The sequence below is a fragment of the Lissotriton vulgaris genome, chromosome 7 (assembly GCF_964263255.1).
Source record: "Lissotriton vulgaris chromosome 7, aLisVul1.2, whole genome shotgun sequence".
Classification (NCBI taxonomy): domain Eukaryota; kingdom Metazoa; phylum Chordata; class Amphibia; order Caudata; family Salamandridae; genus Lissotriton; species Lissotriton vulgaris.
In genome coordinates, this window is record NC_141695.1 from 1,141,254,112 (window position 1) to 1,141,275,375 (window position 21,264).

Consider the following 21,264-nt stretch of genomic DNA (forward strand, 5'->3'; position numbering starts at 1 on the left):
GCATTCTGCAGTCGCTGCAGGCTTAGTAGATACTGGGATTGGATCCCCATGTATAGGGCATTGCCGTTGTCCAACCTGGAGAGGGCCAAGGCTGTGACTAGTGTTTTTAGTGCATCGGGAGGGGGGATAAATGGGCGAATTTTCCTGATCATTTTTAAAGTGAGCCAGATAGTAGAGAACTTGTTAACCTGACTGCTGAATGTCACTTTAGCATCAAAGATGAATCTTAGGTTTTTAACCTTAGGCACTGGAATTGGACAATCGCCCAAACTGGAAGGCCACCATCTGGGTGACCAAAAGGATGAGCCAGATCCTAACAGCATGACTTCAGTTTTTTCGCCGTTCAATTTCAAGCAGTTGGATTGCATCCATTCGTTAACCAGCATCATACAACAATTGAAGAGGTCAGGTGTCTCCTCCACCTTGCTTGAGACCGATACCACCAGCTGGGTGTTGTCTGCATAGGAGACAATAGAAAACCTAAAATGCCTAATGATCGAGGCCAGAGGAGCCACAAATACATTGAAAAGTGTGGGGCTCAGAGAAGAGCCTTGAGGCGGTGTGCCTCTGCAGTTTGAATGTGGTGTACATTGCAGTTTGAAAGACTTGGATTTTATTTGATAGTGCTAACAGGCCCTGGCAATGCCTGTAGGTTTGACTTGTTCAGTTTAGGTTAATTGCTATGTGCTAAATATGAATGAAGTGGCATTAAACCCACTCAAAAGGTACCTAAATACTGATCATTGATTTACTGGTGAGAAAGTGTCAAAGTGTCACAAATTTGGCAGTAGAGTGTCACGCACACACACCAACACCTTAACACACATAAGGTGTATGAAAAGTAGGTAGCTATGCACGCACGCACACAAATGTCAGTCTGCTTCTGGTCTCCGTAGTAAAGTGGAGATGTACTTTCTGCTAAAATACCCTTGTATCAACCTGATTGCTATACATATCACCAGCATATTAGCCTTTTTTCTTGCCAGCAAACTCCTGAAAGCCATGCTCAAAACATTCATGCTCAAGCTATGTTTATAAAAGAATCTCGATGAGCTATATTGACTCGAGGACCCATTCCTCCCACAGCAATAGCTCTTCCAAGGACTAATTCTGGTACTTTGCCCAGGGGTTTTGCACTTCATGAGATGGTCTGTTAAACATTTCCCAAACCGCTCCCTTGACGGTGCTGACTGCTATAATCTTTAAGTTTGTGGGTGTGTGGGGTTGTGTGTGTGGCTCTGTGACTCTTTAATACTCACTCTCTAATACTCTCTCTACTACTCACTCTACTTACTCACTATACTCCTTACTACTCACTATAGTCCTCTACAACTCACTACTTCACACTCTATTACTCTCTAGTACTCACTCCACTCCTCTACTAAACTCTACTACGCACTCTTCTACTCACTCTCTACTAGTCACTCTACTACTGCGTCTCGCATTGGCGAGAGATCAAGCTATTAGCATTGTAAATGACAATGCCATTTATTTATCTGTTTTCAAAACCAACACATAAATAAAAAAATTGTCATTTACAATGACAATAGCTCTAACTTTTGCAAAGCAGAGACCACTGCATTGAAAATGCTTGTTTTAAGAGAGGGAGCATTGAGGCCATTTTCCAAGCATCTGGGAAGAGGCCCGACTAAATTACCTAATTGAACACTAAACTTAAGCATTCACTTAGTATTTCCGGGAACAGATGCAATACTGTAAAGGGACAAGGGTCTGTTGGGGCTCCTGACTTGGATGTTTTCACCACATTAATGATCTTTTCTAAGGTGTGTGTTGGGGGGGGGGGGTGAAACCAGAGATGGGGTTAAAGGTGTCCGAAGCTGGTGTAGTGATCTTAGAGATGAAGTGGACCCTATACCTAAAGGATTTATACACCGTCTCAACTTTATCTATGAACGACAGTTCCAGTAAATTGCATAATTCGGGGCGGCTTTCCATCAGAGGTATGACTGGGAGTTTTGCTAGTTTTTTAGGTCTCGTGCCTAGCGTTGCACTGCGTAGCAGTGCTTCGCGGAGCGCGAGGAATTTTGGAAACAAAAAAGGGGGTTTCAGAGCCACTTTTCACAGTAAAATGCTCGTGCGTGTCCTTTTTTGTTTACAGTTACTTCATTGGCCTTGGCGTGGTTTCCATAATGAAAGACTAAAATTTATTGGCTTTTTCCGCGAGCATTGCTCCTCCCATGGCCTATTGGTGTCTATTACGCGCATGAAGCTCGTAACCGACACCAATAGGCCGTAGAAGGAGCAACAGAGCTACGGGCATGGTAAGAGAAATGACACGCCTTGCTGTAGCATGCACGTGTGTTTAGCAATTACGGGCTTCGAAATGACACGCCTTGCTGTTGCGCGCACGCGTGTGTCTTTATCGATACAGAGAAGTACAATGGTAGGAGTGAGATACAAGCTGGGAGAATGCGCAGGTTTACCAATTACTTTATTTATTGATGCATTTTATGTACTACCGACTTTACCCAGAGGCGTCAGAGCGCTTCACAATAGGAACAGAACTGATGCATGAGGAGAACATAACACGTGAACATATTACAAAAGCAGACGCTAACTTACATAAGGTAAAAGTGATCGTTGTGAGTAAACAAAATACGTGAGAGCAATGACACGCCTTGCTGTAGCGCGCGTGTTTCGCAAATACGTTTTTTTTTTCTCATTAGGCCCTGAAGTAAACTGTTTATAGACGAGGAACAATATAACACAATAGTAAACACTGAGCAGTCAATATGTTGTAGAAAAACAAGCAAATCAACAATTGCAGCAAAAAAGAAAATATACTGATAAGAGGTAGGAGTAAAATAAAAACACGTTTGATCAACATGGGCCCCTATGCAAATATTGTTCGCTCCTTTCAGACCTTTGACACTGCCTCTGTTGAAGGCCATCTGCTCTTTTTATGGCCAAAACATCCCTGCGCCCATTCTTGGGTAATTTCTCTTCTTGAGCCATATTCAGCTAGTTGCAGCTCATTCACAAAATATAACAAGCATTTCCAATGCAATAGGTCTCATTATTAAAGTTTGAGCTATTGGCCTGGTAAATGACAATGCCTTTTATTCCTTTGTATCAGTGCATAAACCAGCACTTTGTACTTCTAGTCCATGCTTACGAGAAGCAAGTCTGGCAGTCTCTTTTACTGCCAGCCTTGCTCATCGTAAGCAAGGACTATACGTTCAAAGTGCGTGTTGATGCACCAATTGCAGGTTTTAAAAACAAATTAATAAAAGGCATTGTCATTTACAATGCCAATAGCTCAAACTTTAATAATGCAAGAAAGGCTTCATTATAAATGTATATTTACTGTAGAGAAGAGCTCTTTGCAGGAGTTCCTAGCCTCAAGGATTTTTGCTGTAAAGTATTTACTATTTTCCTCTATAACCAATTTCTTGTAAACGGCCAATGATTGTGCATTCTTAATTTTTTTACCCAGATCATAGTTTACTCTCCACTTTCTTTGTCACCTTCTGCACACTTGTTTTGGAGCTCTAAGGTTATCCATAAAACATGGTTCGGAATTTTTTTCCTCCTGGAGAGGCAGCTCTTCGTAGGGGCTACGATGTCTACTGCGGTTTTGATCCATGTGGATAACCTCTGAACAACAGAGGTGGAGTCCGTCAAGAGGTCTGGTTTGGTACCAAGTAATAGTGCTTGTAGGTAGGAGGGATGATATTGGCCCAGTCTTGGTGGGTGACTAAAATGGGTGCGTTTGTGGATATTGGAGGGTGCTGATCTGTGCGGAGAAGTAATTCTTGTCCACTGTTCAGACCATAAAGCCATAATGCTCGCCCTGAGACTTTGAACATAGGATTTGAAGTAACGATCTCATCTAGAGTGTGTCTGCTGGCATGAGTATCATGCTTGACTATCTGTGCCAGACAAAAACTAGCCATCGAGTCGACTAGTGAGGCAGTATCCTGTCTGCTGATATTTCTAAATGATAGTTAAAATCTCCTAATATCGTGTAATCAGATGCATCTAGACTGAATTCGAGGAAGGGGCTGATAATATTCAAAAGAGGTGTCCGTGACCGCGGAGCCCTGTATAGAAGGTGGGCTTTTAGTGTGCAATTATTACTGAGTAAGATCTGAAAGGATAAAGTTTGACAGTCTTGGGACCTTCCAACGGAGGATACAGCCACTTACAAATCCTCCCTGAAAATAGCTAACACCCCCCGATTGAATGCTCTACCTGCTCTGATGGTACTATATCCTGCTGGTAGTGCTAGTGCAAGATCAGGATCTGAAGACTCATCTGCCCAAGTTTCAGTGTGGAATGCCAGATCAAGCTTGCATGAGTCTATCAATTCAGCAACCTCTGTGTTATGTTTGAGTAGTAGCTTGCTGTGCTCACACTGCTTAGGCTCTCTCTGAAGGTCTAGTAGAAGGCAACTTGAGTTTACACAATTTGTATTCAGCCTAAATAGTTAATATTTGGTGAAGGTTATGCTCCTCGATTCACCAGAAAAATTTGCAGGGGTTCTGGCGCTAGGCGCTGCCCAGGCGCAGACTGGCTTTCCTTTGGCATGCCTGCTGCGCGCGTCCGCTCCGGTATCAGACTTGGTAGGGGGTGCAGCAGGAAAGACTAGCCCGCTCACCACCCGGAAGTGCTAGTCTGCCCCGGAAGTGAGTGAGGTCGGGGGCCTAGGGAACACCTCCGCTCAACGGCACTTGCCATGCCGGACCTGGGTGGGAAATGAAAGAATCGGGACCCTAAGGCCACCGATCGACCTGGAGGGAGGAACCCTGCTGTGACCCAGGTAACAACTCAGAGAGAGAACTAAAGTGCAATAAGTTGTGCAATATGCAGTAAAAAGCAATAAAAACACACAAAATAAGTTAAAATAAATGACAGCGATAAAATACTAAAATGGCAGCACTATATAGTATTTTTAAAACAGAGTGACGGACACAGCACCACAGCAGTCCTACCGCTTCCATAACCATAACGCGTACATTATGGTTTTTTGGGTGCCGATTTGGAGCCATTTGAAAATCTTACTCGGCATTTTCAGGGCATGGAAGCATGAGGCAGTGATGGCACTGACTTGGGCAGTCATGCCAAGTTTGCGGTTGATGGTGGTCCAGGGGTTCTTGGCAGTGGTGGGAGTGGGTGTCCATTCAAGCTCTGTTGCCCACCTGGTGTAGTCCCACAGTGATTTGCCATTCCAAAATATCACAATTACGGGCTTGTTGCTGTTCAGCTTTAGACAGTTGGTCTTCAATCACTGGGTGGTTTCAGTCAAACTTGATCCGGGTACTAGGTGTCTTGTCTGTGAGGGAAAGAATGAGTTGTGTATCATCAGCTTATGAGAGAACGTTGGCGTTGCGAGAACGGATGATGTTTTCTAGAGGGAACTTTTATGTATTTAAGAGGCTCAGGGAGGATCCATGTGGAACTCCACAGACGAGGTTGTGGGTGTTTGAAGTACAGAGTGCCAGACTTACTGACTATTTCCTTTCAGTTAAGAAGTAACAGATCCATAAAAGTGCGTGTCCTTTGATTTAGAGGTCATGTAGGCGTCGGATGAGGAGAGGTCAAGGTGGATGAGGGCTGCTGCGTCTCCTCGGTCCAGAGAAATGCACGTTGACTGTGGTAGTGATAATGGCAGTTTCCATGCAGTGGTTGGGTCTGAGACCAAACAGAGTAGTTTGTGGCGGTTGAGGTGTTCTGTGAGGTGTCTGCTGATAATTTTCTGGAAGACACCGGTTGGGAATGGTAGCAGGGAGACTAGTCTGTAGTCGTAAAATATTGAAGGGCCTGCAAAGGGTTTCAGCAGCCAAGGGAGAATTGTTGCGTGTTTCCAAGCATCTGGGAAGTGCGTCGAAGTCGTGGAGGCATTTAGAATGGGTGTGACCATTGCACTGACAGGTTGCAGTTCTCTGGAAAAGGTGTGGTAGGGGCAGGAGTCCGATGGGACCCACGAGTGGATGGACTGCTTGGTTGAAGAGGTTTCTAATGTGGTGATGATGGGCCATGTGGTTAGCGTCGGTACTTTAGATAAGATTGGGAAATGATTGGAGAGATAGGGTTCGCTTGCGGGTTTAAATTGCTGTAAACAGCAGTGATTTTGTTGCTGAAGAATTGAGAGATTGCTGCAAAGGTCCTATGAAGGGGTGAAAGTGTTCGAGGCAGCCACTGGTGAGGGGAAATCTTTCCCAATGGTGAATATTTCTTTGCTTCCGTTGGTACTAACATCAATGGGGACCACCAGAGCGGTGAGTTTAGTAGTCCGGATCATTTTATGGTAGCATCTTAGAGCGGATTTGAAAGTACTCATCTGCATTGTCCTGGTTCATACCTCCAGGTGTTTGCTGTGGCATTTCATGAGCCTGAGCTCCACCAAGTACCAACTGGCGTGGGGTCTGGATCCTGTTGCACTGTTTTGTTTGAGAGGGCCAGGAAATTGATGGAGAAGGTGATCCCATAGTTGTAATGAATTATCGCTTTGGGGAGGCTTTTCCTGTGTGTGGTCGGTGGGTGTTGAGAGCGGTGTTCCAGTTCTTGTCAGTTATGCGGACGTGGAAAGTGTGGCAAATATACAATTATGCTAAAAAATGCAGCAGCCACACAATCACATAATTCCAGTGGTCCTGGGTTAGGGCAAGGTTTTTAAGGTCTTCGATTAGTGCTTTTAAGTTATGGAAAGTGTGGTCTTCTATGTGAAAGTTAAGGCCTCAGAGTAAGGTTGGTTGCGACAGGTAGCTTGATCGAAAGGTGTTCCATGTTGGTGGATGGTAAGATGACCTTTTAACACCAAGAGACCGACAGGTCCCTTCTTTAAAGAGACTAATCTGCGTGACGACTTTCTCTACAAGGAGCAATGCTATAAAAAAAGTAATAGGCATTCGGGCCTAGTGGCGGATGATATCAAACAAGAACCACATATGCATGCTTTCAAAAAAGCCAAAAGCATAAAAGACCACGTGGTCCATTCTTTTCTGGCAACTGAAGAGAAACCTACTATACAGTCCATGTGAAATCTACCACCGATTAAAGGCCACCACAAATGCAGTCAATGTAAGGCGTGTGCAACCACCATACAGACCAAAACCTTCATGCATAATCAACATACGATTGACTTACAGGGATTTACCAACTGCAATTCCTCAAACGTGGTCTATGGTATCCTGTGCCCGTGTGGCCTATTATACATGGGCCAGACCCAACAGAAGGTGAAGATGAGGATCCTTCAGTAACAAAGCAGGATACGATGTCAGTTGCAAGGAGCGCCCCTTGTTGAATATTTTGTCAATCAATGTCACACCAGACCAAATGAAATGGATCCAAGAGGAGGTAACATTAGCTCCATTCTAAATATAAGAGAATCAAAATGGATGATAAAACTGGACTCCATTATCAATGGGCTGAATGGACTGGATACCAGTAATGCCCAGCTGGCATGTCTAAGTATACGATAGAATCACCTGTTAATATTGCCAGCCTCGCCACGAGTTGTCTTCCCAAGGGCCACCCTTCCTATCTTTTGTTTGCTAGGAGAGTCATATTGAAAACCATCATACGAACCCTTAACTAGTTGGTCTTTTGCCACTTCTGCAAAAACTTGACACATGCCCTTCCATAGACTGATGTACTTTGTAATTTATGCATATTTGATGTCTTCCAGGAACAGTGTATAAGTTGGCCATTTATCATGCATGCACCTATGTAATTGCCTGTTCACCTCAGATCAACTGCATCATTTGTTCGTTAATAAATGGTCATTATGATCAGTTTCAAAAAGCATACGCCCATGCTTAGATTGATTAATCCAGCATTACATGCATAACAATTGTGCTGTTCCAGCATTAAATGCATAACAATTGTGCTGTTCCATCCTACTGTGGGAGACATGTTTAATTGTCGGACAAATGCGGTGAAGTATTAGTATTGCACTTTGGTTAGCCTCACAGAAGTCTCTTTTTACCTGAAAGCTATTCATTGCCTAATGATCAGCCTTTACCCCGTGATTTATTATCTATTTTTCATAGAATTTACATTTCCTCTAACTACATTAAGACCAAACCCCGAATCATGCAAGATACACTAGTTCTCATTCGTAAATGTTACGGCAATGCCGACAATGGCCGAAGTTAGTAAGAATCCCACTCACACATCGGGCAAATACCTCTACCAAGTATTTTTTCACTTTCAACTAATCTAAGACGCCCTCGCGCATAGTCTCCAACGTGCACGCTTGAAGCGTGGTGACCTCCTTACATCAGTTAGCAGCACGCAGAGTACGGGCTGTTGCCACAAACGCTGTCATTTGGCAGAACGGGTAAGACGCATTCAGCTTTCTGCCTTTCTATTTTGTTCATGTCCCTCTGCGACACGACGGCTTTATAGATGTAGGCACAAGAGCGCCAGTAATGCCAGTCATTTCCATTCCTTTTGGCTTTTTCACGATGGAAATTAGCTAGACATAATTAGCACAGATATCGTTGATATGTACGGACTGTATTTCACTTATGAGTTAACCGCAAGCACTTTCTCACGGAAAGGCCCATTCATTTTGGCTCTAGTGTATTTACCGGCACCCACAGTAGTAGTGGCCTCAGTCATCCTGTTCTCATCGAGTGATCACCGCGATGCTCACAAATACGATCGACTTGCGTTTTTAACTCCGGCACAATTGTTTTATTGGTCTGATGTCATGGCACAACGTGAGCCCTTTTGCACCACTCCATCTGTAGCGAGTTGGGACATATTTCTCACTTGCATTTAGCTGTTCAAACCAACCGCAATGTTAACCTTTGCATTAGTAGACCACATTGCTACTGTAATTGGCATTTTTAGACCTTATTGCCGCCATATCCCATATGCTTGACACATTTTAGTAAATTGCACTCGGCTCTTCTCACACCCCCAAGTACGTACCATAGCTCTTCCTTGACTGTTTCTTAGCTGGTTTCTTTTCTCTTATCCTCCCCAGATTGATTCAGTTTCACTGCCTTAGATTGATTCAGGTTTTGTTGTATTCACTTTTAACTTGGGGGATAATTTTTCCACCTGTGAAGGAATCCTGTTGACAGATTGGAACTCTACGCACCGCACACACACACACACAGACACATGCAGCAAGTGTGCAGCGTTTTTACCATTTTGGAAGGATTCTCATGCCCACTTTATTTAGGCTAATTGTCACCTCTCTTGGTCCAGGTGACGCCTCACTCCTACCAACTCTGTATACCCTGGTGAGCCACGGAGCACTCTTTCCCAGCAATTGATCTGTGAAAAAATCCTTCCCCTCCCGCTGCAACACTCCTGGTAATAATATTTAACCTTGCCCAAACTCCTGGGATTTTGTTTTTTTAAGCAACATTTCAGGTACTTACATACCGTCCCTCCCCCCTTTTTTTAAGTGTTCCCAGCCCTTCTCACATCACACCTGTCCTGAGGAAGACCCCTGTAGTATGGTTCAAGGTACCTAAGAATATACGGGTCGAAACGTCGACTTTACAGCATCTGCCAATACTGAAGCGACAATGATAAATATATTGTGATTTCATATGTTAAATGGCAAATCTGTGTTTAAGATGTGGACTTTGACTCTCCAGTATATGACCAATATATACTAAACTGCATGCGATAGGTTTGTCACCATCATCAAACATTCTCCCATCACTTACTATAGAACACCCCTTTTTTACCCCCCTTCCCCCCTGGACACCACACATATTAATGTGATACCTCGTTAGGTTTTTACTTAAAACTGTTCATAAAAAAGCATTCCCAATGTGATTAAATAACATTGGTCGAACATAGTTTCCTCTCATACGGTTTCATGATTTATGTTTAAAAAAAAAATTCTCCCCTTCATGTGAAAGCCAGTAATACACTGGGACCACTTTAATATATACCATATGACGTGGCAAATCTACAATTATACAAAAAAATGCAGCAGCCACACAATCACATAATGCCAGTGGTCCTGGGTTAGGGCAAGGTTTTTAAGGTCTTCTATGAGTGCTTTCAAGTTTGGGCAAGTGTGGTCTTCAATGTGAAAGTTAAGGCCTCAGAGTAAGGTGAAATTCCTAATAACGGGGGAAGTGGTGAGACAGTGTGGTGGTGCAAGTGAAGTTGGTGTTCGTTCTCGGTGGTCTGTAGATGGGAGTGCCGCTTGGGCTGAAGTTGGCTGCGACAGGGAGCTTGAACAACAGGTGTTCCATGTTGGAGGATGGTAAGTTTGATTCTTGTGGATGATGGCAATTCCTCCTTGGGCTTTGGAAGTCTGTCTTGCCTGGCAATCTTGTAGCCGGGTGAGGGGAATGGCCCAGGGGATGGCTCTGGTGAACTTCGGTGCCGATGCAGGGTGAAGCCAAGTTTCCGTGAGTAAAAGTAGGTCTGTGGCACTGTCGTGCAGCAGGTCTCAGATCTCTGTGGCTTGTTCAGGGAGTTATTAGGTGTTGAGGAGTATGCATTAGAGTGTGGACTGTTGTGTGGGTGGATGCCGGACTGTGTGTGAGAGAATGGGGGTTGGCTCCTGTTGGTGCAGGTGCTGTAAGTGTTGGGTGTGGGTAAGTGCGTGAAAACATACAGGACATGCATAAGAATCTTCCCTCAGTGTTGCAGAGAGGAAGCAGCATTTGGAATGGCAGAAAGGGTGGAGGGTTGCATCATGGTAGCAGCAGGAGGACCAGAGCTTCTGCCGCTAGGAAAGGAGGGGCGCAGACAGACTTGCCTTTGACGTGCCAGTGCTATTTCCATTGCGCATCCACTCGGTCAGCCTTAAAGTAAGTCCTAGGAAGGGGGAGTGATGTTATTTCCTGTGCAGATGGAAGACTGTTACCCGTCATAACCAGTTTTCCAGGACGGACATACCCACACTTTTCTTTAGTGTGTTTCTGGTCCACAGGATCTGCCTCTCACTATAACTTCAACTAGTCCTCACATGGACAAGTGTCACGGTCTGTGGATGATCGTGGCAGAAGGTGGGTCCAGGGAATGGTAGTCCAATCCTTTTCGCACAGGAGGATACTGCTGGTCTGCCTACAAGATAGTCAGATAAGGGCACGGGCATAACTTCTCAAAGTAGGGCCACGTAGGAGGAGGGACGGCAGTAAGCATCTCCATGCGTAGGAAACACTGTTCGATTTAACTTTAAGTCATCAGCAATTTCCATAACTTGCTTCTAGAAGGGCCCATTATTTATTGTCTTTTGATGGAAGATAAGTAGGAACTAGCTCACAATCGGATTGAAGCTTCAAACAAACGTTGGATAACCAGCCACTTATTGCATAGGGCAATTTTGCAAGTTCCCTCCTCTGGAAAAATGAAGTAAAAAGGCTTAGGCTGGCATGAGGAGTATTCCAGACTAAAAATAAACCTCTACACACAAATATACAGGATGCTAGAAGTGTCTGCATAGCAAAAAAAGGAAGGGACTAGGAAGACTGATCTGGGTCTTTAGCAGGATTTAAAGAGCCCCACACTAAAGTATACCGCTAGTCATTCTTTGTTGCATTTTCTTAACAGGTGAACGCTAGGACTTTGCTTGGTTGGAGGAGATAGGGAGATGGAGTTCAGCAGCGTTGGTTAGCAAACACAGCTCTGCACCCTTGCTACAGCAACAAGACTTTGGTCCTTAGCACATCAAATTCCTTTAACCAGGCATGCTTCCAACTGGATTAAAGGAGGAACACTTTTAAAGCTGCTCGACCATGGAATTATCAACTCTGCTGGATAGTATCCTACTGGACTCTGGGATTAGAGACAAGATAAAAGCGACAATGTGGTGTAGGAAAGGGAAAAGTTAAAAGAATGGGACCATTACAACATACAATGCTAGACATATGTCTTTACAGCCCCGGTTTGATGAGCACTGCAAAGCAGAACCGTACTCTGAGAGCATTCAGGCTCAGTAACCGCTTAACAAGCTCAAACTGTGCACCATAAATACATGGATGAGGAACATTAACTTTACCAAAGAAATAAAGCGGCATATGGTAGGGTGTGCTTCACAACTTACATGATGAATTTTCCAATTCTATGCACTTCCTTCGCAATCCTACCGCTGAGGACCATAAAGATACAGCCATTTACAGAAATGCTATATCACTGTACAATCTATATACATACAACACGTTTCCCTTACCCACTAAAGGGCATTACTTGTAGAACGCTCTAAAGCCGCACTGGGGTATCCAAGCAAAAAAAGTTACAGATGACTCAGACTCAACTCCTTACTCCAGCCCACACGGATTATGCACACCTCTTCCACTCAGGCAGGTTTACATGTGTTTGAACTGGAAGGTTGTGGGCAGTCTCTTAGTGGTCAAGGGTACTGGCATCAAATAAGTGAAATGGCCATGCAGCCCAATGTTGAAGCTGTCGTATGGGAAAGCCCAAGACTAGACTTCTAATCCTTGTTCCCCACTTGAACAAAGTGTGCAGAATTGGACCAATCCTCGTACTGGATGGTAGCTCTTATACCTGCCCACACTGAGGGCTTGGGCCAGGTTATCTAATTATAATAAAGAAACATAAGTTTTTGGCACATTTTTACTAAACCTGCTGCTTACAAATGATGGTCTCGTTACATTAGCTGTACATTGAGATGGTTAAAACAAATGGTCGATGATGGCGGTCTAAAAGATTACAGTTATAATGTCTCCAGCTATTTGCCTTATTCCAAAATGTTCCCACTCATCTCAGTAAGAATAAACTTAATTGATACTCATTTTTAGGGCTAACCAGAGAAGGTGCATGTGCTATTGCTTGCAAGACAGTTTGTTAGCAAACAGGGTAGTTCTGGCCCATCCATTTTTTGTGGTTGTAACCACCGGTGGTCTTCATTCATTAATTTCCTTGCTTCTCCTTGGTCTGTGCATGCCACCTTAATTTTCTCTTAATGAGTTTGTTCCCCATAGAGCTTGGCCCAACTACTGCTTCCTAGGGCCAGTGATTGCCCTTTCACTCTCACACTCTTTCAGGAACTTTTTTTCTTTTAGCTGCTTGCTTGTCCTTGTTGCTTGAACCATTGTTGCTTTCACCGCCTCTTCCATTTAATGCTGTCGCCACTTCCCTTCCACCCCCTTCCAGATGCGGTGTAGCTTCTCCCATCCCTCCAACCCTCTCCCGCATTGCGAGCTTCTCCCGGCCCACCTAACTTCCTCCTGCAGTAAGTACTGTTGCTTGCCCCCTCCTTCTATTGTCCATTGGGTTGCTTGCCCCTTTTACCCACTTTCCCCTGTCCATCTTGCCCCCCTCCCGCTGTCCAACATGTTACTAGCCCCCTCCCACGGTCCCTCATGTTGCTTGCTCTCTCCTGCCCTCTATGTTGGCCCACCCACCATAACAAAACAAACAAAAAATAAGTGAAAGGAGACAGCCTGCGTCTTTTTTCTAAATATTTGTTTTTTCATTTTACGAGTGTGGCGCCCTGACACATTGTTGCTTGCTCACTTTCCGCCTTGTAGCAGTCCTTACTCTGTACTCTTAGGTCTTCTCTGTATGATGCTACATAAGGAGATGTGCACTCTATAAGTAGTTTTATTATCCAAGGACAGTCTGAAAACCCTGCCTTACTCATTGGGACACATGCCGGAGTCTGTGCCGGTCGTCCGCGTGCGAAGCTGTCTTTAACCTACTTTCATCCTTCTTATTGCATTGTGGTGCAATTATATTTGCAGTCTTTTCAGAATGTTCGAATGCTTCTCAACTTTTAGTGTAGACACTTATTTTTCCAATAACTTGACCGTTATTTTCCTTATACTCTACTTTGGAGTGCATGGTGATCTCAAACACACACCGCCCCCTCACACTCCCACTCCATGCTTTATCTTCGTCCGAAATTGCAAGCCAATGTGAGCTATTCCTATGCTGGCAAATTTCATTGAACAGATACTTTCCTTTAATTTATAGTTTTTACAATACACATTTACGTTTTTTCAATTTTGCAATACCATAAATTACATCCAGTATCTTAAATCTGTGCGCAAATTCTTGAAATATTGGTTCAAAAAGGAGTCAAAGTTGGTATATCCATTTGTGTTGTTAAATTTGTGTCTTGTGGTTCTAGGGCAACTTCCGAATGTGCGAACAAACCTTCACAAAGATAGTGTTTGCTTACTTCCTCAGAAATGTAACAAAATGTGACATCACAGACAAATCTTCCTCCCTTGTCCGACTGTTCACATTTACAATTCCCTATTCCCCTCCCCCGATTGTTGTGGGATAGAGATTGCTTCCTCATACTTAGTATTTTTTTTCCTCAATTTGTTTTTGCACTGTTAATGCTAGATGACCTGCCTATACAGGTACTGGATAGTTACCCCTTGGTGAGTTTACCTCCAATCTACATGTGCTCTTTGCGTGGTATGGTAACTCACTGTTGCAAGCAGCAGGCTCCATGAATTTGATTATTAAATTGCTCGGTGTACCAAAGTTCAGTGGAAGTAAACATCGGTGCTTAATGTAGCCAAGAAGACTTGCAAATTAAAGGTGCAGAGTCTCAGATACTGCCTAGCGCTCAATGTCCACACACATCTAGATGCGCAGATAATCAGGTCTATGGGCTTCAGCTCTTAAGCAGGTGGCATTAAAAAATGCCATTGACTTCGTATTCACAACATAATCCATACTATAAACCCCTGTAGTATGCAAGTTATGCATCCCTACAACTGGATCTTCTTAGTGGGGAAAATCTTTGATTATATTGATTGGTTCAACAATCCAGCGGATGAACAACCTTGTAACTACTGCCTTGTGAACAGTACTGCTAGACAGTGCCCAAAAATAGAAGATTGATTCCTTAGCACCATTCCTCATGTTGCTTGCCCCTCCCCCGGTCCGTTATCTTACTCTTGTCTCGCTGTCCGACATGTTCCTAGCTCATTCCAGCTGTCTCTAGTATTGCTTGCCCCCTCCCACTCAGTGTTGGTTCACCCACCCACACACTGCATATCGAAGGGAAAACAAAAGTGCTATGATGGGGACAGTGCTGGCAGCCTTGTAGGGCTTCCTCCCTCCCCCAACTAAAGTTATTAAAAAGTTTTTTTTTACTTAGGCTGTGGTGTGCTGCTGCGTGGTTTGCTCCTTCCCACCCTTTCCCGCATTGTTGCTTGCCCATCCAAACCATCTTGTTCATGTTGCTTGCCCCTCCAGTCTGGTCACAAAAAACCTGACAAATCCAAATAGCTCTTGCATATGAGCTATTTGGCTTTGTCAATGACTTTTTTGTGTTGAGCTATGCTGAACAGCAGAATGGCTGCTGTGTATCATTGTTGAAAGTATTTAAAAAAACAAACTATGATGAGGCCAGCGTTGACCAGGTCATAGGGATTTTTATTTTTTTCCACTTTTAGCTGGTGCTGTACAACATGACTAAAAACACATTGGCAAAGCCAATACAACTCATATAGGAAGTTATCTTTTAAACAGAATGTAGGCTCAGATGAGGCAAAATCTTTGTTAAATCTGGGGAGGTCGACAAAGTTTGAAAAACCATGGCAATCCTTAAAGTGAGTTGCATATATTGGATTATCAGACAACACAATCTGACAAAGTGACTAATCGTAAACTAAATGTGGTAAAGTGTTGTTCTAAATCAACATTTCTGGAGTAAAAGAAGGCGTCCCTTAACAGAAACTGGCATTTCGTGTTGGAGGTAATCTGATCAAGAGACAAAAGGAAGTTCTGGAATCAAGTCAGCTGTAACATGGGTAGCATAACCTGCCTTGTGGGCCATCTCAATACCAGAGGAGGTTGAGATTACTAGTCTTGTGAATCTGCAGGGGTTTATCCAACTACTCCATCAGCCGAGTTACTCGGTCCAAAAGATACTATTCTGACAATTAAACTCAGCCACGCAGAAGATTCTGATAATCTCCAGGCTGTGCCAATAAAACAAGTGTGCACCTGTCTGAGAACGCTCTCACCACTCAATCCTGGATTCAGGCCCAATCACAGTACAGAGACTGCCTCACTGTTCATGATCATCCGGATGTTGTCAGTGGAGACAGAGGTGACACCCCCACCAACTGGATCTCTACAGCCTTCAACACAGTCTCCCAACCCTTCCTTCTCCAACAACTGCATGAAGCAAGCATCCAACATCTCGCACTTGACAGGCCACATTCAGTCAGGCTGCCTTGCCCCTCCTGGACACTGTAAACCTTATCTGTGGAATTCCACAAGGATCCTCACTCAGCTCCACTCTGTTCAAAGCCAAGATGACACCACTCGTCAGCATCATCTACGCCCACTGGTTCAATATCATATCCTATGCTGACGACACCCAAATCATACTCTGACCAATTTCTCATCTGCATGATCGAAGCTACCAGAAAGATGAAAACAAACCACCTCAAGCACAACACAGACAAGAAGGAAGCAGAAATCTTTAGCAAAGACACCTCGATCTGAGACTCCACACAATGGCTGCCAAACTCAGACCCCAAACCGCAACTGACCAGAAAACTCCAGACTACATAACCTACACTCACATCACCCAGTACTACAAATAACTCCACTACCTCCCAAATCACAAACCAGCATTTTTCAAACTCCTCACAAGCACATACAAAACCGTATACAACATTGCCCCTGTGCCTCAACTGCAAAAATGAAAAAGATGCCAGTCTTCAAATTATAGACTAATTGGTTTACCAGATTAGTATACGAAGGACAGAATGATGTGCATGGTGGCATGATCCACAGCGATGAGCTAGATTGCCCAGTAGGGGTTTGTTACTTGTGGCCATAGGCCCTTGTCTTATAGCAGCACAGTAGTTTACCAACCCAACATTATCTAGTATTGTAAAAAACAATAGTTCTGGCCTTGTCAAGCATGTATTTTTATTATTTCTTTTTTGCAAATACGCAAAACAATTTAAAAAAAAGAGTGACCAGCAGCCTTGGCAAGTCAGTGCACTCCTTTTCAGGTGGTTCTGCAAAATGATCTAGCAAACTTGCCATCACTCGGGGCAAGAGAGCCAATGGATAAATTGAGCTAACCCATTGCCCCATGCTGTATGCTGCAGTGGGAAGAAGCAAAATGTAAATGACACTAGACAAATGGATAAGGCCTCACTGGAAGCACCCTTCCATGCATACAAATAAGTATTTTTATAATGAATTTTCAGAAAGCATGAGGCTAGCAAGACTGCTGAACCGGCCAGACCTAAAAAAATACTTATATTGAGCCAGCTTCCTGAGCAAACAGCACATGCTTGAAGAAGTCAGACAGAGAAGACTAGTCTGTTCCTTCACTCCAGGAGTAGAAAAGGGCACAAGAATTCCAAGGATAAATAACAAGGACTGGAAAGTCATGAAATGGACTGTACTTACTCAGAGCTCCAGTGTATGTTGGCTGTGTCAGGTCTTTCGGCACCTTGCGGTAGATGTCAAACCTGAACGAGAGATAACAGTCAAGAGGCAATAAGCAAAAGGAATTATTTCAAATCTTATATTTGTCTCAGATTGTTTCATTGAGATACCATCCCATGCTTTTAACTGTAGAATAGTGCGCCCACGACAATACATTTTACACCAAGAATCACTGGAATGGTCAAAAAGTTAAAAAAAAAACACTTTCTTTGCCAAAGAAACCTTTGAAAGCAGAAAGTAATTGCCCCTGCTCTGCAAATCTTAAAAGTCAAAAGCTCTCCAGCGCATTGCAGGGGATAGGATGTCACCTATGGTAAAGGTCTGCGGCCTGCAAAAGCTTTGCTCACAAAAACAATCCAAGCTGAAGCACTCCCATCTGGGCAGGTTGAACACTCGAATCGGTTATGGTTTGTTTGCATGTATTATCATTTGTGCTAAAGACTGGCATGAGAGGACCTTACAATAGTTAACACATCAGGAGACATGTTGACATCACTAACCCTATCCAAGAGACCCTACTAGATCAAACAATGTTTCTAGAACAGCCCCACCTTCAATTTGAATAAAAAACTGAGAAATGACAAGGAGATGATCCATTGATAGGCTCTATTATAAAAAAAACTGCCAAGTGCTTAAAATGCACCACTCAGAGGTGTGGAATTAAAACAAATATCTACTTCTTCATGGGTCAAGTCACTTCAATAAACTACATGCCCTATAACAAAATCCTCTTGTCGGTTTCGTGCCATTTAGTGTAGAGACAAATTATGGAAGCAATCTCATTTTAAAAGAGCTTGGATACAGCCTCTCGGATTATGCCAGAGCACATATTGTAGGGTTTGAATATTAGCAATTTCTTTATCTTGCCACCTTTCCACAGATCTACATACTGGGGCTGAAGGTAGTGGTAAGCAATAGTTCCAGGATTGGAATGTCCTTTTAAGTCTGGCAAACCTACTAACTTGCATATTTTAAGGTTTTTCACCAGAAATTTACTCCTGACAAAGGCAGACATAAAACGTATTTCACAGTTGGGAAAAAAGTGGTTGGAGGGAAACCAGATAAAGTTTTGGGTTTTGGGGTACAAGGGTATTTTTTAGGGTTCAGGGCTAGGTTTTGGGGTACAGGGGTATTTTTAGGGTTCAGGGGTAGGTTTGGGTTTTGGGGTACCGGGGTATTTTAAGGGTTCAGGGCTAGGTTTGGGGTATGGGGTATTTTTGTAGGGTTCAGGGGTAGGTTTGGGTTTTGGGATACAGGGGTATTTATAGGGTTCAGGGGTAGGTTTGGGTTTTGGGGTACAGGGGTATTTTTTGGGTTTAGGGATAGGTTTGGGATACAGGTTATATTTATAGGGTTAAGATGGGTTAGTGTTTAAGGGTGTTGGGGTATTTTAAGGAGTAGGGGTGGGTTATGATTATGAAGTGCAGGAGTATTTAAAGGGAGCAGGATGGGATTAGCACACAATATGAGACATGGCATGAAGGGCGGAACGTACCACATGCCCCCAGCGTTTGTCACCCCCCCAGCACAACGCAGACACGCCCACAAGGATCTACTTTGCTGGCACGGTTCTTTTACCTTTTTATATATATATATCCAAAACTCCAGGAAACACCACACTTTAAGGAAAGGCCACAGGAGCTGGATATAGAGTTCTTTTTATTAATTGTGCGATACCTTGCCAGTCTGGAGTTTTGGATGTATGACGGCTGGGCACAGTCGTCGACGGAGGCCCACCACCGTTTGCAATGGGTTTATTCAATGGCACAGCTCAGATTAAGGCTGCACTCCATATATTGATTTCCCTCCCGCCACAAACCAAAAAAAAAAAAAGTCTGCATTAGATATAGTGGAATTAAAAAATCTAAGGACCCCAGAAGCTGGTAACTGACTAGAAGGAGAAACAAGATCTAGCTTTTTCAATGCCAGGGCAGAGGCTGGCAGCCTGTCAGGCAACGTCAGTGTCCACAGCTCCACTAAGGGTTTTCTTTTTTAACTAATATGACCAACACATGCCATTCAGTCACTTTCCATTTAACACTGTGATGCATCTGAAACACAAATTATATCACAAGTTTTATGGGACCTTGGACAAATACCGAGCTAAATATGTAACGGAAAACAGTGTTTTGGGTATGAGTGGATAGAAAATGTGAGTAACGGCCTGTTGTGCAAACTACTTTTCAGAAGAAAGAGAGGAGGGCTTCTGCACAGATCGAGATGGAGGCGATGGCCTGCAGAAAGCTGAGAAAGTGAGGCACACAATTCATCCAAACCTAGCAAAGTTACTGCAGGGAAGACGCGTCCTTGTGGCAATGGAGGACAGCTTCAGAGAGAAGACTGCTGCTCCTCAGCTCCAACCAAACTTCCAGACACAGGCCGAAGGCCAGGGCTCTGCAACAGAGAATGGATCCAGAATGCTAGCAAGAGCTAGGTACGGAAATGACTGAACACAGTCTCACATCTGAAGAGCAAAACAGGTCTTTGACATCTGGCTGACACCATCAAAGCAGTGACCGAGTGATGTGTAAGAAGCACCTCCCCCCTTAGCTTGGCGGCTGTAGAGAGTGTATTTCTTTATGGAAGGTTTGTATCTGTTAATTCTCTATTCTGGAATTCTTTAACAATTACTTTGTTGACAACATTGGATCATACTTCCTACAGCGGCACTGCAACATATATGCACCACATCTTATAGATCCCATTCCCCCCTTGCTAGTTACTGCCACTCACTCCTACACCACTTCCATCAAGGACCCAATCCGAGACCAACTTTATCAGTTCCTCGTGCCCCAGCACTCAGAGATGCGTTCCTTCTCCAGACCAATCATAGTCTTCTAGTTCCATTGGTGCCGATCTTCAACCAACACTCACTCTACCTCTTTAGCACACTCTATATACACGAAGGTAACAAAACGCTTTCAAAGAGCACATGGTCAGTCATGAAAAATAAAACCAAAACAAAAAAAGTCTTTATGAACTATCAGGTCTATGTTCTGAATTTACTAACACCTGTTAATGAGGAAGAGGTACCAGACAGAATGCCACAATGTATGGTCAGCTGTGATGTATTTATTATCAGACCTAATTTCTTAATGGTCATGGGTGTAAGGCTAGGCAGCTAGTGTGTTTACGTTCTGTTGGCCAAGTTTCCAGTAGATAACTTTAAATTCAATAATGATGATAGATGGTACAAGCAGACCAGTTTACAAAGTCTTGTAACTGGTTAAGCGATCCGCCATGGGTCAGTACCAATTCAGAGACAGCCCAGCTGATGTCCAAACTGGTCTCAGTCGTAGTTAAACCAGTACACGTGGATACTGGTGCAGGAACTGTACAGCATAAGAAATACATATCCCAACAGTACCATAACAAAAAGGTCCAGTACCTCGAAATGGACTAGATTCAGCCAAGATTTTCTGTGGTCAGTGGCACCTACAGGATCAGGGACACATACTAGACACACAGGCTTAGAAACTGGGTCAGCGCAACAGATTTAGGATTTGAGGTGAACCAGGACATCGGATAAATCTATTCAGAACAGCAAGCAGAAGAGATTTCTGTATTTTCCATAAAGATAATTGAAAATGTGCCTGAATAACAGAGACCACATGCAGCTCTCCATCACTACTTGAAGGTCTAGTATAAATATTAAAAACACATACCTCTCAAAATGGAATGGGCAAATATGAGCTGTAAAGAGCCATGGTATATATGCATATGCTTAGTCAAGGATGATGCAGTGATGCTTGGCTCATAAAAAGGAGCTCTACGAGCCCATGACCTTATGGTCACATAACTATTGCTTAAGCCTGCAGCCAGAAGGGACATAAACATTTGGCTCGTAGGAGGCTTATTTCCTCGCGATGACCTTCTCACAGGCTTTATTCAGCTGGACCTCGCTTCTTC

At 43.6% G+C, this 21,264-nt stretch overlaps 1 protein-coding gene across 1 annotated transcript in view; it reads right to left on the bottom strand.

Moving 5' to 3' along the window:
• Positions 1-21,264, bottom strand: part of ERGIC1 (endoplasmic reticulum-golgi intermediate compartment 1) — a 324,289-nt gene that overhangs the window by 232,603 nt on the left and 70,422 nt on the right. Inside the window, exon 2 of the mRNA XM_086931580.1 lies at positions 17,317-17,378. Coding sequence (XP_086787706.1) covers positions 17,317-17,378 — 62 coding nt within the window. The remainder of the gene's footprint in view (positions 1-17,316; positions 17,379-21,264) is intronic.